Here is a 14,655-nt window from a genome sequence, read left to right as displayed (position 1 = left end):
CCAGACTAATGTTTGCCATCTCTAATTGTAGACTCAGCTACCGGAATATTAATTTGTGGTTCCAGGGAGGTATTTTCCTAATCATCATAAAAAGTAGCATACATTTTTTTCATTTGCCTTTCCCTTAACTAGGTCCAAAAATTCTTCTCCCAAACTCAAAAGAGAGAATTTCAGTTATTTTCTACTCTTTTAGTAATGAGGACAAGTTCAGTTTGTCTTTTTCCCTTCAGGGGAACAATCCATGTCCTTGTTGTGACAGCAGAGAAAACTGAATAAAGGGATGTTTTTTTCCAGAATGAATGTGGAAAGAATGTTTTGGCCACCATGTCAGCCACTGCTTATTCATTCATTTCACAAATTTTTGCTTTTTGCTGAGCAGTTGCTACGAGCCGGGCACTAGCCTAGACTTGGGGACCACAGAGATGAGTAAGATGTGAGTTCTACTCTCATGAAGTTCACAGTATGGTTAAGACCTAAACTAGGCCATAGAGAACCCCAAGATGATGTGGCAAGAGCATCAAGAATGAGTAACAAGTGCACAAAGCTTTCTAGGTACTTGGGAGGTTCCTTTAACCCAGGCCCACAGGGGAGGTAGTCGGGGAAGGCTTGGCAGAATAGTGCTCAAATACCAATCAACGTCATCTTTTCTTGAAATGAACAAATGGAGGACTCTGCTTATCCTTCCAGGGGATGTCTTTGGCTGATGCCTGAAATTAACCGAAGGCCATTCACTTTGCAGTCCTGAACAGGCCAATGAGAGACTCTTGCATGAAATTCCTCTGGGTCTCTGAGCCTGAGATTCTAGGGTATTTCATTCCTTTTAGGACAAGGGAGATAAGCTTTAGACTGAGATCGTCAGACCAATATGCCCAGTGAGGAATTCTCAGTTCTAATTGTTTCCCGGCCAGTGAAACCTTGTGCGACTTGAGGAAAGCTGTTTAACTAGACAATTGCTTTGGCTGTTTGGAAAAGAAGGGATAAGCAGTGAAACTTCCTCTTCAATGGCCAGAAGATCTGGAAATTGGGCTGCTTGGTTGGGCCTGTAAGCAGATAAGGCAGATGGTCCCTGGAGAAAGAGAACTGGGCATGTCTTTCTTTTTTTCTTTTTCTTTTCTTTCTTTTTTTTTTTTTTTTTTTTTTTTTTGCCTTTTCTAGGGCCTCTCCTGCGACATATGGAGGTTCCCAGGCTAGGGGTCTAATTGGAGCTATAGCCACCGGCCTACACCAGAGCCACAGCAATTCAGGATCCGAGCCGCGTCTGTGACCTACACCACAGCTCACGACAATGCTGGATCCTTAACCCACTGAACAAGGCCAGGGATTGAACCTGCAACCTCATGGTTCCTAGTCGGATTTGTTAACCACTGAGCCACGACAGGAAGTCCTGGGCATGTCTTTCTTGACATAAGAGAAGCCATTTTTGGTCTAGGCTATTCCGTGATCTAAGCCTGGCCATGGTGTTTGTCCTTGAATGGGTCTCAGTAGTTAATGACCTAAAAGGAATGAAAGAATGCAGAAACAAATGACTTGTCAGGCAAGAGAAGTAATTACAGCAAAGATAATGCATCAGTTGTAAAATCTTCTAGGTCTGTTTCAGTGGTACAGATTGGCCTAAGGCCCTCAACTGCCAGACCAACTGGAACCTAAGGGATAATGTTGACCTTTTCTGACTCTCATGACTTCAATCAACTACAGCTTGGGGAGTTTCCGATGTGGCTCAGCAGGTTAAGACGTGACATAGCGTCCATGAGAAGGTAGGTTCAATCCCTGGCCTCACTCAGTGGGTTAAGGATCTGGCATTGCTGCAAGCTGCATCATAGGTTGAAGATGTAGTTTAGATCTAACATTGCCTTGGCTGTGGCATAGGCCTGCAGCTGCAGTTCCAATTTCACCCTTAGCCTGGGAACTTCCATATGTTGCAGTGCGGTCCTAAAAAGAAAAAACAAACAAACAAAAACATATGAACTAAAGTTTGGATTCTGTCTGCCACCCAAGCCCCTTCTTGAATATGCATGTTCCCTTAGCTTAAAACTAACCAAATCTGGCTGTTTGAGGAGATACTGCTTTGGGACAGATCCTCCATGTTTTCTTTACTTGCAGCAAGTAATAAATGCTTCCTTCTCCAGATCTTTGCCTGGGTTGTGTCTTTTGGCTCCATATCCACCAAGAGGTGGATCCAGTTTTTCAGATAACAGGCTTGGCCTTTGGAAAATGCCCACTTAGAGTTTACATTTTGTCACACTTACTGTAAGGCCACTGTATGATTTTTATCATGTTTAATGAACTTGCTTCAAAGTACCATGTTCCCCCTGAGCACTTGGCTTTACTAATTGAGAGAAAACACATTTTAAATTTGTCCCAATTCCCCCATTGTTGTGAAGGGAAACCAAAATGGGAGCTCACGCATCATCCAGGGATTTTCAGGACAACAAAGCCTTGCAGGGTCTGACCCACTCTGCTTATTAATCGGCTAAAATTTCATTGATAACTAATGCCATTTCGTGCAGAAGCCTGTGGTCGAAATAGGAAACGGATCCTTTTACTGCAACAATAATCCACGGAGGTTAACAAAAAAGTAACAAGTATAGAAATATCTAGCTTCCTGCCTGGATTAGTCCTAGAGGTTGGGGCAACAAACAGAAACAAAGTGTCGCTTTCACAAGCATTTAGCTACTTAGAAGCTTTAACGGGAATTATCCCAACCGGAAGCCGGGCCGAGGGACCCAGCGATTGGGACGTTTACAGCCAGAGGGTGCCCAAAAGGCGGCGAGGGCATAGGACTCCGGGTCCTGGCTCCCGGCTCCATCCCTGGCCAGGGCTGCAACCCAGGCCCCTCCCTGCCCGCCGAGGCCCCGCCCATCTGGCCACGCCCCCGTAGATCCCGCCTTCTTTGCTTCTCTGGCCCGAGGCCCCAGTGCGCACCGAAGATGGCGGCGGCGGCGGCGGCGGCGGCGGGAAGGTTGCTCCGGGCTTCGGTGAGTGGCTGCTGGCGGGGCACAGGCGCGGAGGCACTGAGGTGGCTCCGAGAACGTGCTTTTCAAATGGGATCCCGCTCCCTTGCGGCCTGGGGGTCTTTCACCCTCTCTGAGGATGTCAGAGGGTAACGGACCTGAGGCCTCCTCTTCTAGGGAAGGCTCCCTGCGCGTGCGCATAACTGCCCTTCCCCCACCCCACCTCGCGGTCCCCTACCCAAATCCCTCTTCCCTCCTAGTCGTGGGTCCCCAGTCCCCTCTCCACCTGAGCACCTGGCTCTGGAGGCAGGCGACCTGGCCCTTGATTCCGTTCTGGGACCGACTCTATGACCTTGAACAAGTGACTTCTTCGTCTTTCTGAACCTGTTAACTTTCCTAACTCAACATAGAATGATGCCTGCCTATCTCAAGGTTTCCGTGAGCATCCACTTAAGTGCTGGATGAAAACCAAAATGTTCAAGTAACCAAAGGGCTTACGTGCAAAAGGCACTTTTTCCTTACTCTCCAGGGCCAGCCGGCCCTGCTATTTTTCTCTCGCAAAGCCTGGTACCCTCTTGCTGTCCGCTCTCCCCTTTCTCATGCTGGGGTTCAACGCAGGCTGGTCCTGAGTCACGCCAAACACTGAAGTTAAGCAAACCTTTGCCTTGAGCCCTGTCCAAACTCTCCCAGAGGCTGAACTTTGCTCTATTTGTTTGCTTCTCTGTAGAGCTTGAAAGGGCCTTGTCTTTTCCAAGGAAAACCTTGACATTGTAGAACAAGTTCAGAAGTTCTGCTGGAAAAGGGCCTGGCCAAGTCTCCTTGGTTTTTTAATCCTCTGGGTTGCTGTTAAAAGCATGGAGTCTTTGTGTTTTTATAAATCCCCCCTGCCTTGCAGTCTTTTTTTTTTTTTTTGGCTGCACCCACAGCATGCTGAAGTTCCAGGTCCAGGGATTGAACTCGGTCCCCTGCAGTGACCATGCCAGATCCTTAACCTGCTGAGCTACCAGGGAGCTCCCTTGCAGTCTTTTTCCCCCCTTCATTTATTTATATATATTTTAAAATAAAAGTTATATGTATTTGAAGTGTACATTATGATTCCATGTACATATACATAATGAAATGATAAATACAGTCAAAGTAATGAACATATCTCTTCATATCGTTACCTTTATTTATTTACTTATTTATTTTTGCTTTTTAGGGCCGCACCCGCAGCATATGGAAGTTCCCAGGCTGGGGTCAAATCAGAGCTACAGCTGCCGGCCTACGCCACAGCCACAGCCACGTGGGATCCGAGCTGAGTCTTCGACCTACACCACCGCTCACAGCAGCACTAGATCACTGACCCACTGAGCGAGGCCAGGGATCAAACCCACATCCTCACTGATACTCGTCAGATTGTTTCTGCTGTGCCACAGTGGGGACACCCCACATAGTTACCTTTTGTGTGTGATTGTACCTGAAAACTACTCTTAGCATATTGCCAGCGTTCAGTGTAGTTTAAGCATAGTCAATATGCTTGTACATTAGCTATCCAGACTTATCTACACAGTTGCAACTTTGTACCCTTTGACCACCATCTCCCAACATCCCTCCCACCTGGCAGTCCTGAGGGATAAGGAAGCAGAAGGGAATTTTGAGAACATGGAGATCCAGTCCATGCTCTTGGAGTTTGGTATTTTGTTCCCAGGAATAGGGACGGCTGAGGCTACTGCTGGCCTGATGTCCTCAGCACGGATTCAGCCACCATTCTGGGAATATTTCCTAATATAAAATATTTCTCTTTGTAGGTTATCCGACATGTGAGTGCCGTTCCTTGGGGCATTTCTGCCTCTGCAGCCCTTAGGCCTGCTCCTTCTCGAAGAACATGCTTGACAAGTGTGCTGTGGTCTGGTTCCAGTCAAGCAAAATTCGCCTTTAGCACCAGTAAGTGTTGTTATGCCTTTGTTTGAACCAGATAATGGAAACACTTATCATCTCTGAATAATGGCTGTATGAAGACTCACCTGGGAGCTTTTATACACTTACTGCAGCCCCAGCCTCACCCCAAACAAATTAAGTCAGTGTCTAGGGTGAGACCTGAATGTCAGTATTTTTTTAAAAGCTCACCAAGAGATTGCAATATGCAGCCAAGGGTTGAGGCTCCCTGAGGCAAAGTGCCCTGTGTCACATTTCCATGTTGGTTCTGGAGGTTTCACTCCCCTGTGTTGCGGAACATGGAAGGGGATGGGGACACTCAGAGGTGTCTGGGCCTGCTGTTTACGAAGGGTAACGGACCTGAGTGCAGCTCCTCTGAAGGCTGTTGCATTCAAACCTGGGGGCCAGCTCCACTTGGCCACTGAGGCCAGTCGAATGGACTCTGCCAGGCTCTGAGCGAAGCGCAGCTGTTTCTCGAGAGTTATACTCCATTCTCTGGAATAAGGGGTTTGCTAAGATCAGCCTCAGATAATGAACAGTATTTGAAAATGCCTCCGACCTCTTAAAAATCATGTATTTAACATGTAGTGGTTTGTGGGTGAGATGCTCTAGAAGGTTTCACAATTTTACTTCCTGATGAGAGCTTTTTAACAAATTTTCTAATAGTGATTTGATGCCACAGATTTAAAACTTTGCTTGAGCCTGTCCCAAACCCCTGCTCCCAACAGCTCCTCCTGTTTCTGAGGCCCAAGCATTTTGATGCTTGGTCTCCCGTGTCCCACTTTCCCAGGTTCTGACACAGCTCCTGCATCCTTTCCTTTCTATTCCTCCTGCCAGACCCTTTCCCTCCACACCTCTACCTAAAAGCACCTCTTACCATCAGGCTCCCCTCTCCCTGCCCCTCGTATCCCCCCGCCCCCAGGCTGATCTTCCTAAAACTGCTGACTCTTCATCTGCCAGGATAACCTCCAGGGACTCCTTTATCTCTTCTTATAAGAACAGACTCACCAGCCTGCTGTTGAAGGGCACTCGGCATGGCCTTCCCTGCTGCGTGCTTTGTCTCCCAAGCAGCTTCGCCCCACACACACTTTTTCTCCATGTTCTAATCAAACTGCCATGGGCTCTTCCCCACACCTGCCCTGTTTGCCCTGGTCTTGGCAAAATCCAAACCATATTTAGAATCTACCTCCAAGCTCAGGTCATCCTTAATCCCGTGTAGCTTTTGTCTTTTTAGTTTCCATGGCATTTTGAACTTGTGTATAAACTTGTGTACAGTCTAGCACTATGGAAAGAAGAAAAATGACTGAACCTTTTAATTATACTTCTAGGTAGTTATTGTGAGAGGTTAAAATGAAATCACATAGGTGCTGGATTTAACAAATGAGCTATAGATGCCTGTGTTTGGTTTTGGTTTTTTCAGGTTCTTCCCACCATTCCCCTGCCGTCACCCAGCATGCGCCCTATTTTAAGGGCACAGCCGTTGTCAATGGAGAGTTCAAAGAACTAAGCCTTGATGACTATAAGGGGAAATACTTGGTGCTCTTCTTCTATCCTTTGGATTTGTAAGTGTAATTTCTGTGATGCTTTAATGTCACTCTGAGAGCAAAGATCTGTGCTTCCTACTGACATTGCCTGTCTCCGGTTACTCTTGTCAAGGGAAGGGTTATTTCTGACCCTCTATCACTGCTGATCTTATTGATACAGCTTGCATCTGTAGGTAATTGACAAGCAGTAAATATAGGGGGTGGAATGGCATTCCTTTTTAGGGGGCAGGGTTTTAATATGACTATTTTATGTACTCTGGAGTGGTGGTTCCTGTAAGCTGGTCTGTGAGGAAGTTTCCACTGGTCTGGGAGAAAATGAGAAAAGTAAGGATAATAATAAGAATGTTTCATAAAGCTACTTTATTTAAATAAGGTTTTTTCTTTATTCTTTGACTATGTGTCAGAGAACCTGAGTTCCCCATGCCTTTGGGGGTGGGGGCACATTCATGGCATGTGGAAGTTCCTGGGCCAGAGATCAAACCCTTACCACAGGGGAGTTCCTGTTGTGGTGCAGCAGAAACGAATCCGACTAGAAACCATGAGGTTTCGGCTTCGATCCCTGGCCTCGCTAAGTGGGTTAAGGATCTGGCCTTGTCATGTGCTGTAGTGTAGGTCGCAGACGTGGCTTGGATCCTGTGTTGCTATGGCTGTTGTGTGGGCCAGCAGCTGTAGTTCCCATTCGACCCCTAGCCTGGGAAACTCCATGTGCCTGGAGTATGGCCCTGAAAGGACAAAAGACAAAACAAAAAAACCCTTGCCACAGCAGTGACCTGAGCCACAGCAGTGACAGCACTGGTGTGCTAGCCCCATGTCCATTTTTTGATGTGCTTCTTAAATAGAAAGTTGATTTTTTTTTTTCTCTCTACTGGAGTATCATTGTGATAAGGAGTCCAGTGAGGGCCAATCATTTTGGCCTTTTCATCTTTAAGCAAAATGAACTAATTTATAGACACCTCTTGTTCAAATTTTAAAGCCAGCCTTGTTTTTAAATTCTCTGATAAGAGAATTCTGATAAGAATTTCTGCCTTTTCTTCCTAGCACCTTTGTGTGTCCTACAGAAATTATTGCTTTCAGTGACAAAGCCAATGAATTTCATGATGTGAATTGTGAAGTTGTTGCCGTGTCAGTGGATTCCCACTTCAGCCATCTGGCTTGGATAAATACACCAAGGAAGGTATACACATCATCCATGTTGCCTCTGTACTTGTGAATTTTTTTTTTTTTTTTTTTGGTCTTTTTAGGGCCGCACCTGCAGCATATGGAGGTTCCCAGGCTAGGGGTCGAATCAGAGCTACAACTGCTGGCCTACACCACAGCCACGGCAACACAGGATCCGAGTCATGTCTGAGCTACACCACAGCTCACGGCAATGCCAGATCCTTAACCCACTGAGCAAGGCCAGGGACAGAACCTGCGTCCTCATGAATACTAGTTGGGTTCATTAACCACTGAGCCACGATGGGAACTCCTACACTTGTGATCTTAAAAACTGAAATGATCCCATTACTGACCAACCGAGAAGTTGTTAGAGCATGACTAGTCTGAAATGGGCTACTTGTAAGTCCTAACCTACTGGCAAATTCCATTGAACTCTGTCCATATGTCCCTTTAACATTGTTTGTGTTTCTTCCTCACTACGCTTTTGTTTTCCAAGGTACATACAGTAATGCTGCAGGGCAAGGGACCAGCTGGTGCCTATTGCCTTCCCTCTCACCTGTTCCCTCTAGATCCCATCTACCTTGGGAGGCCCACTGTTCTGCAGGATCAGTATTCTTGCCTAGAAACGCTTGGGAGAATCAGAATTTCTCGGGGTTCCCTGTCTCAGTGGAAACGAATCTGACTAGCATCCATGAGGATGCAAGTTTGATCCCTGGCCTCACTCAGTGGGTTAAGGATCGGTTGTTGCCATGAACTGTGGTGCAGGCTGCAGAGGCAGCTTGGATCTGGCCTTGCTGTGGCTGTGGTGTAGGCCGGCGGCTACAGCTCTCTTTTGACTCCTAGCCTGGGAACCTCCATATGCCTCAGGTGAGGCCCTAAAAAGCAAAATAAATAAATAAATTTTAAAAAAGAATCAGAATTTCTCTGTAGGACTATATGTATCAATGTGGATTAATATGCTGCTGGACTATCAGCATCAAATTATTCAACATATTCCTTTTTTTACTCTTCCATTTTTATGCTTCAGAAATTAATCTTCAACCAAAAGGATACTTGAAGAATTAGAAAAGGAAGGGTCTGTAGTATAAGCTGGGTTCAAATGTTGCCTCTGCCCCTTTCTAGCTGTGACCTGAAGCAGGGTACTTAACCTTTGTGTGCCTTGGTTTCCTCACTTATAAAATGGTGATAATGATGGTACCACTCCAGGATGCTTGGCGGAGGAAGTGAGGCTAGAGAGAGCTTAGAGCGGCGCCTGGCCCATCGTTGGTGCTCAGTTCCTGCTGCCTGATGCCCATGTTGTTGGTCAAACATTGAGTTACTGGCCACGGGCGATGTGAGAGAGCAGAGCATAACCACCAGCCCTCTTTGCCTTTTGCCTAGAATGGCGGTTTGGGCCACATGAACATTGCTCTCCTGTCGGATTTGACCAAGCAAATTTCCCGAGACTACGGTGTGCTGTTAGAAGGTCCCGGTCTTGCCCTGAGGTAAGATCCTGTTTCTTTTGAACTTAAATTGTTTTCCATGTTTAGCATCATCCTTCTTCTTAGGGGATTTAAAAGAATTTTTAAAACCACAAGTCTTGGTCTTTTATTTATTTATTTATTTATTTATTTATTTTTTCTTCTCATCTTTCTGTCTCTTCTAGGGCCGCACCCGCAGCATGTGGAGGTTCCCAGGCTAGGGGTCTAATCGGAGCTATAGCCACCAGCCTACACCAGAGCCACAGCAACGCCACATCCAAGCCGCGTCTGTGACCTACACCACAGCTCACGGCAACGTCGGATCCTTAACCCACTGAGTGAGGCCAGGGATCGAACCTGCAACCTCATGGTTCCTGGTCAGATTCATTTCTGCTGAGCCACATCGGGAACTCCCACCAGTGCTTATTAAAAGACAGATCAATGTTCCCATCATAGCTCAGTGGTTAAAGAATCCGACTAGGAACCATAAGGTTGCAGGTTCGATCCCTGGCCTCACTCAGTGGGTTAAGGATCCGGCGTTGCTGTGAGCTATGGTGTAGGTTGCAGATGTGGCTCAGATCCTGCATTGCTGTGGCTGTGGTGTAGGCTGGCACCTGTAGCTCTGATTCGACCCCTATCCTGGGAACCTCCATATGCCTTGGGTGTGGCCCTGAAAAGCAAAAAAAAAAAAAAAAAAAAAGCATTGATGGATGCCTCCTGCAGGGGTTGCTTTCAGAAAAGGCTGACACAGGTGTGCCCCCCTCCGTCACCCTGGGTCCAGTTGTGAAAAAAGGATATCATGTCTTAATGGTCACACTGCTCCACTCTCCCTAATTATGTAGGAGCCACTCCATGGGGGCACACTCCTGGCAGTGAAGCTGTCACAGTTGAGGCAGGGGACCAGCAAGGGTAGGAAAGTATCCTGGAATGGTTAGGACCTTGTATAAGCACTCCAGCTAGAGCAGAGTTTGAGTGTGTTTATCTTTAACGTCAGCTACTTAATAGCTATATGACTTTGAGCAAGATACTTAACTTCTTTGAGTCCCACTTTTCCCGTAACTAAAATGATAATGTACCTCCCAAGTTGGTTTTGATGACTAAGTAACATGAGGCAGCTACAAAGTTTTTAGCCCAGATGGTGGTAGCTGTGCTACCCCTGACTCAGACTGCCAGCTTCCCCAGGAGGGATGTGAACTTAGGCCTTAAAACTGGCATCTGATGGCCGCTGAGGGAAGGAGGGGTTGGGCAGAACTTAGCTCCAGTAAGCAGCTGAGGATCCTGCTCGGATGTGCCTCACAGTTTTGCTGGGGTGGCTTGGACCTGCTCTCCTGTCCTCTCTTTCAACTGACCTCTGTAGCCTGCCTCGATTATACCTGGAAGTCGGCTTTCAGAGCCACCTTGGAGCCTGGGCCCTTTTGACTCCAAGGAGATGACTGCCTTCCTCTAATAAACTAAAGTTTGGCTTTTTATTTTTTTTTTAATTTTTTAAAAATTATAGTTGATTTACTGTGTTCTGTCAATTTCTGCTGTACAGCAAAGTGACCCAGTTATACATATATATGCATTCTTTTTCTCTTATTATCTTCCATTATGTTCCATTACAAGTGGCTACATGTAGTTCTTTGTGCTATACAGCAAGGACCTCATTGCTTATCCACTCCAAATGCAATACTTTGTATCTACTAAGCCCAAACGCCCAGGCCATCCCCCTTCCTACCCTTCCTCCTTGGCAACCACAAGTCTGTTCTCCATGTGCATGAGTTCTTTTCTGTTCTGTATGTAGGTTCATTAGTACCTTATATTATTTTATTTCGCTTTTTAGGGCTGCACCCACAGCATATGGAAGTTTCCAGGCTAGGGGTCAAATCAGAGCTATAGCTGCTGGCCATGCCACAGCCACAGCAATGCTGGATCCAAGCTGTGTCTACAACTTACCCTGCAGTTCACAGCAAGGCCAGGGATTGAGCCCGAGTCCTCATAGAGACTAGTTGGGTTTGTTACCGCTGAGCCACAATGGGAACTCCACCATTAGTGCCATGTTTTAGATTCCACATATAAGTGATATTATAAGGTATTTGTCTCTCTCTCTTTTTTTTTGGTCTTTTTAGGGCCATACCTGTGGCATATGGAAGTTCCCAGGCTAGGGGTCTAATTGGAGCTGTAGCTGCTGGCCTATACCACAGCCACAGAAGTGCCAGATCTGAGCTGTATCTGCAACCTACACCACAGCTCACTGCAACACCAGATTCTTAACCCACTGAGCAAGACCAGGGATCAAACCTGTGTCCTCATGGATACAGTTGGTTTCATTACCACTGAGCCACGACAGGAGGTCCTGTCTATCTCTGACTTCACTTAGAATGAGAATCTCTAGTTGCATCCATGATGCTGCAGATGGCATTATTTTGGATTTTTAAGGCTGAGTGTAGTACTCCATTGTGTATATGCACCACATCTTCTTAATTTGTTCATCTATCAATGGACATTTAGGTTGTTTCCATGTCTTGGCTATGTGAATAGTGCTGCAATGAACATAGGGGTGCATGCATCTTTTTGGATGAAAGTTTTGTCCAGATGTATGCCCAAGAGTGGGATTGCTGGAAAGCTTGACTTTGATGGAGTTGGCAGGGAAAGGAGAAGAGTGCGGGCATTTTCCTCCCAGGATTCCTTGTAGAATCTTGCTAATTTTGCAGTTACCTCCCAACTGGTTTCACTGTCAGGACTGACAAAGGGAGAAGAGCTGAGTCTGGCTTGTGAGATAAGGCTTGCTTTCTGGAATCTGCGGGCCTGCTCCATCCCAACTCCGTGTTTTTATCTACATGGTGGACTCCAGTTTGGCTCCACCCTGCAGGAGCATGTGCGGGGACCCCTTTGCCCCAGAGCCACCTTTTTATCTTTTGAGTTTCTCTCTCTCTTTTTTGTTTTTTGTTTTTTTAGGGCTGTGCCTGCAGCACATGGAAGTTCCCAGGCTAGAGGTCAAATCGGAGCTGCAGCTGCCAGCCACAGCCACAGCAACGTGGGATCCGAGCTTCATCTGCGATCTACACCATAGCTCATGGCAACGCCAGATCCTTAACCCACCGAGAGAGGCCAGGGATCAAACCCATGTCTTTGTGGATACTAGTTGGGTTCATTATTGCTGAGCCACAACAGAAACTCCTCTTTCTCTTTTTTAAGAAAGTTTATTTAAAGTTTTTATTTATTTTTTCTCTCATTTGCTTTTTTTTCCTGAGTGATTAACACTTGAAATGCAACACCCTTTTAAGATGAACTGTTCTAAACCTGTGAGTTTTAGACATCCGCGTATGTCACAACAACACCGACTCTGGTATAGAGGATGAACACAGACCCCAGGGAGGTCCCTGCATTACATTGCTGCCACTTGATAAAGAATGACGGCGTTGGACAATCTGAACATCAAAATGATAACTATAAGTGGTTGAAACACCTCAAATATATTTACATCAATGATTTGAAGAATTCCAGGAACAAGTCATTATTTTGAAAACTATTAATAATGGAATAATCTTTCCTGTACAAACTGTATATCAGGGTAACCAAAAAAATAAAAGTGGTAGGCTTGGTTTTTCCCTTGGATTTCTGCTCTGCATAGACTTAAGGCCTGTAGATTTTCCCGTGGAATTTCCTCCTCCTAGGCAAGAAGTTACTCATTTCATAAGTATTTGCTGGAGTTCCCGTTGTGGCTCAGCGGTTGGTAAGCCCAATTAGCATCCATGAGGATGCGGGTTCGATCCCTGGGTTAAGGATCTGGCATTGCCATGAGCTGTGGTGTAGGTCACAGATGCAGCTTCAATCCCGAGTTGCTGTGGCTCCAGCATAGGCCTGTGGCAATAGCTGCGATTAGCCCTCCTAGCCTGGGAACTTCCATATGTCATGTGTATGGCCCTAAAAGGAAAAAAAGACCAAAAAAAAAAAAAAAAAAAAGAAAGGTATTTGCTGAACATAGGTTAAATATGTCTCTGTCTTTTCCCATTTGCCTGTGGTGTCTGGCCAGGATTTGATACAGCAGCCTAAAGAATGCTTGCTAAATCACTAATAAGAAGCCTTTGCTCTCTGTAGTTCATTGACTTACAGATACTGTTTGCCATTTATAAATGTGACCCTTCTGCTGTTGCCTAGGCCAATCCCATCTTTGTTAAAACATCTGTCACCAATGAGAGATGAGTAGCTTTTTGTGCCATGAGGAAAACCCCGCTTTTAAGCATATGATAGAGTTTAATACATGCTCTATCAAAGAGAATTAAAGTTAGTATCTTTCTAGCTCTGGTAATGTTGAGATTCTGATGAGAGTAAATTCCGATGCAGAGGTCTCTTCATAATTGACCCCAATGGAGTCATCAAGCATTTGAGTGTCAATGATCTCCCAGTGGGCCGAAGCGTGGAAGAGACCCTCCGCTTGGTGAAGGCGTTCCAGTTTGTGGAAACCCATGGAGAAGTCTGCCCAGCCAACTGGACACCGGATTCTCCTACAGTAGGTTTCTTTTCCAAAAGCAATGGGACCCTAGCAGGGGGTCCCAGGTCCTCACTGCTCCAAGGGCTGCTGGCCCGGAATATCCACAAAAGCCCGCCCTTGGAGATGGTGTACAAATGGGTAGGGGTGAGGGGGAGTATCGAGGCACCAGGCAGGCTGTTATTGCATATTTCGTCCATGTATTTTAAAGGAAACAGACCAGTCTTTATAAGTTAAAGAACTTGAGGTTTATAACTGAGGGCTTTCAAATCACTTTTGAGACTAATATCATAAAGTCACTTGCTTAGTGATATGTTTTTGTATTTTCAGATCAAGCCACATCCGACTGATTCCAAAGAATACTTTGAGAAGGTCCATCAGTAGACCATCCCTTGTGCACCTGCCGCTTCCCTCCCCAGAGAAGAGCCACAGTTGGGATTCACGTTTAGCATTTCAGAGATGATTGTAGAAGACAAAACACCTCAATTATGCTTGTCTTCCTAAGTATCACTTTAAATGTTTTGTTTTTGTAACATTGGCCAAGGCTTTTAAAATATGGTTAGTTACTAACAGGAGGAGTCCTCTACTGGTGATGTATGGCTGGCTGGCTAGTTCCTTTTGAGTGTTTAGTTCACCTGTTTCTTGAATCATGTCTTCAGAGGGAAAAGGAAACAACTCTTCTTTCTTAGCCTTACTTGAACCCTTTTGTACACTAGCGTAGTAGTAGTACAACAGCATTGAAAGCTTCTGATCAGGGGTCCTGAAGATTTCTTCTTGAATTTCTCTGTGTTACCTGAATTTTCCTTTAAGTAACAAAGATCAGTTTTAAGTCATTACCGTCAGGTCTAATTTAACACTTGCTTTAGATGCATGTGTGATTGAAACATATGTGAATCATGTTTTTTTTTTTTTAAAAAAAATTCAGTGGCAAAGTGACTTAAGTGATCATGCATGTCCCCCATCCCTGCGGTTTATAGTTTATGGAGTTATTTTACTTAGTGTTTACATACATTTCTAATATGGATTTGGCAGAATTATAAAGAATACTTATTGAATCCAGGGATTGAAGTTTGATTTTGAATCATTGTAATTATCTTCTTTCTTGACGTGCTCAATGTAAAAAATATGATAAAAAATAAACATATTTAAACGTA

General features: G+C 45.4%; 1 protein-coding gene across 1 annotated transcript; it reads left to right on the top strand.

Moving 5' to 3' along the window:
• On the top strand, positions 2,915 to 14,655 carry PRDX3 (peroxiredoxin 3). Its single transcript, NM_001244531.1, is given in 7 exon segments — positions 2,915 to 2,975; positions 4,742 to 4,877; positions 6,289 to 6,430; positions 7,451 to 7,586; positions 8,951 to 9,054; positions 13,357 to 13,522; positions 13,832 to 14,655. Coding segments are annotated over 7 exon segments (786 nt in total). The 5' UTR covers positions 2,915 to 2,927; the 3' UTR covers positions 13,886 to 14,655.

The sequence above is a fragment of the Sus scrofa genome, chromosome 14 (assembly GCF_000003025.6).
Source record: "Sus scrofa isolate TJ Tabasco breed Duroc chromosome 14, Sscrofa11.1, whole genome shotgun sequence".
In the NCBI taxonomy this organism is placed as follows: Eukaryota; Metazoa; Chordata; class Mammalia; order Artiodactyla; family Suidae; genus Sus; species Sus scrofa.
Note: the sequence above shows the minus strand (reverse complement) of the source record. Positions and strands in the feature narration are given on the sequence as shown.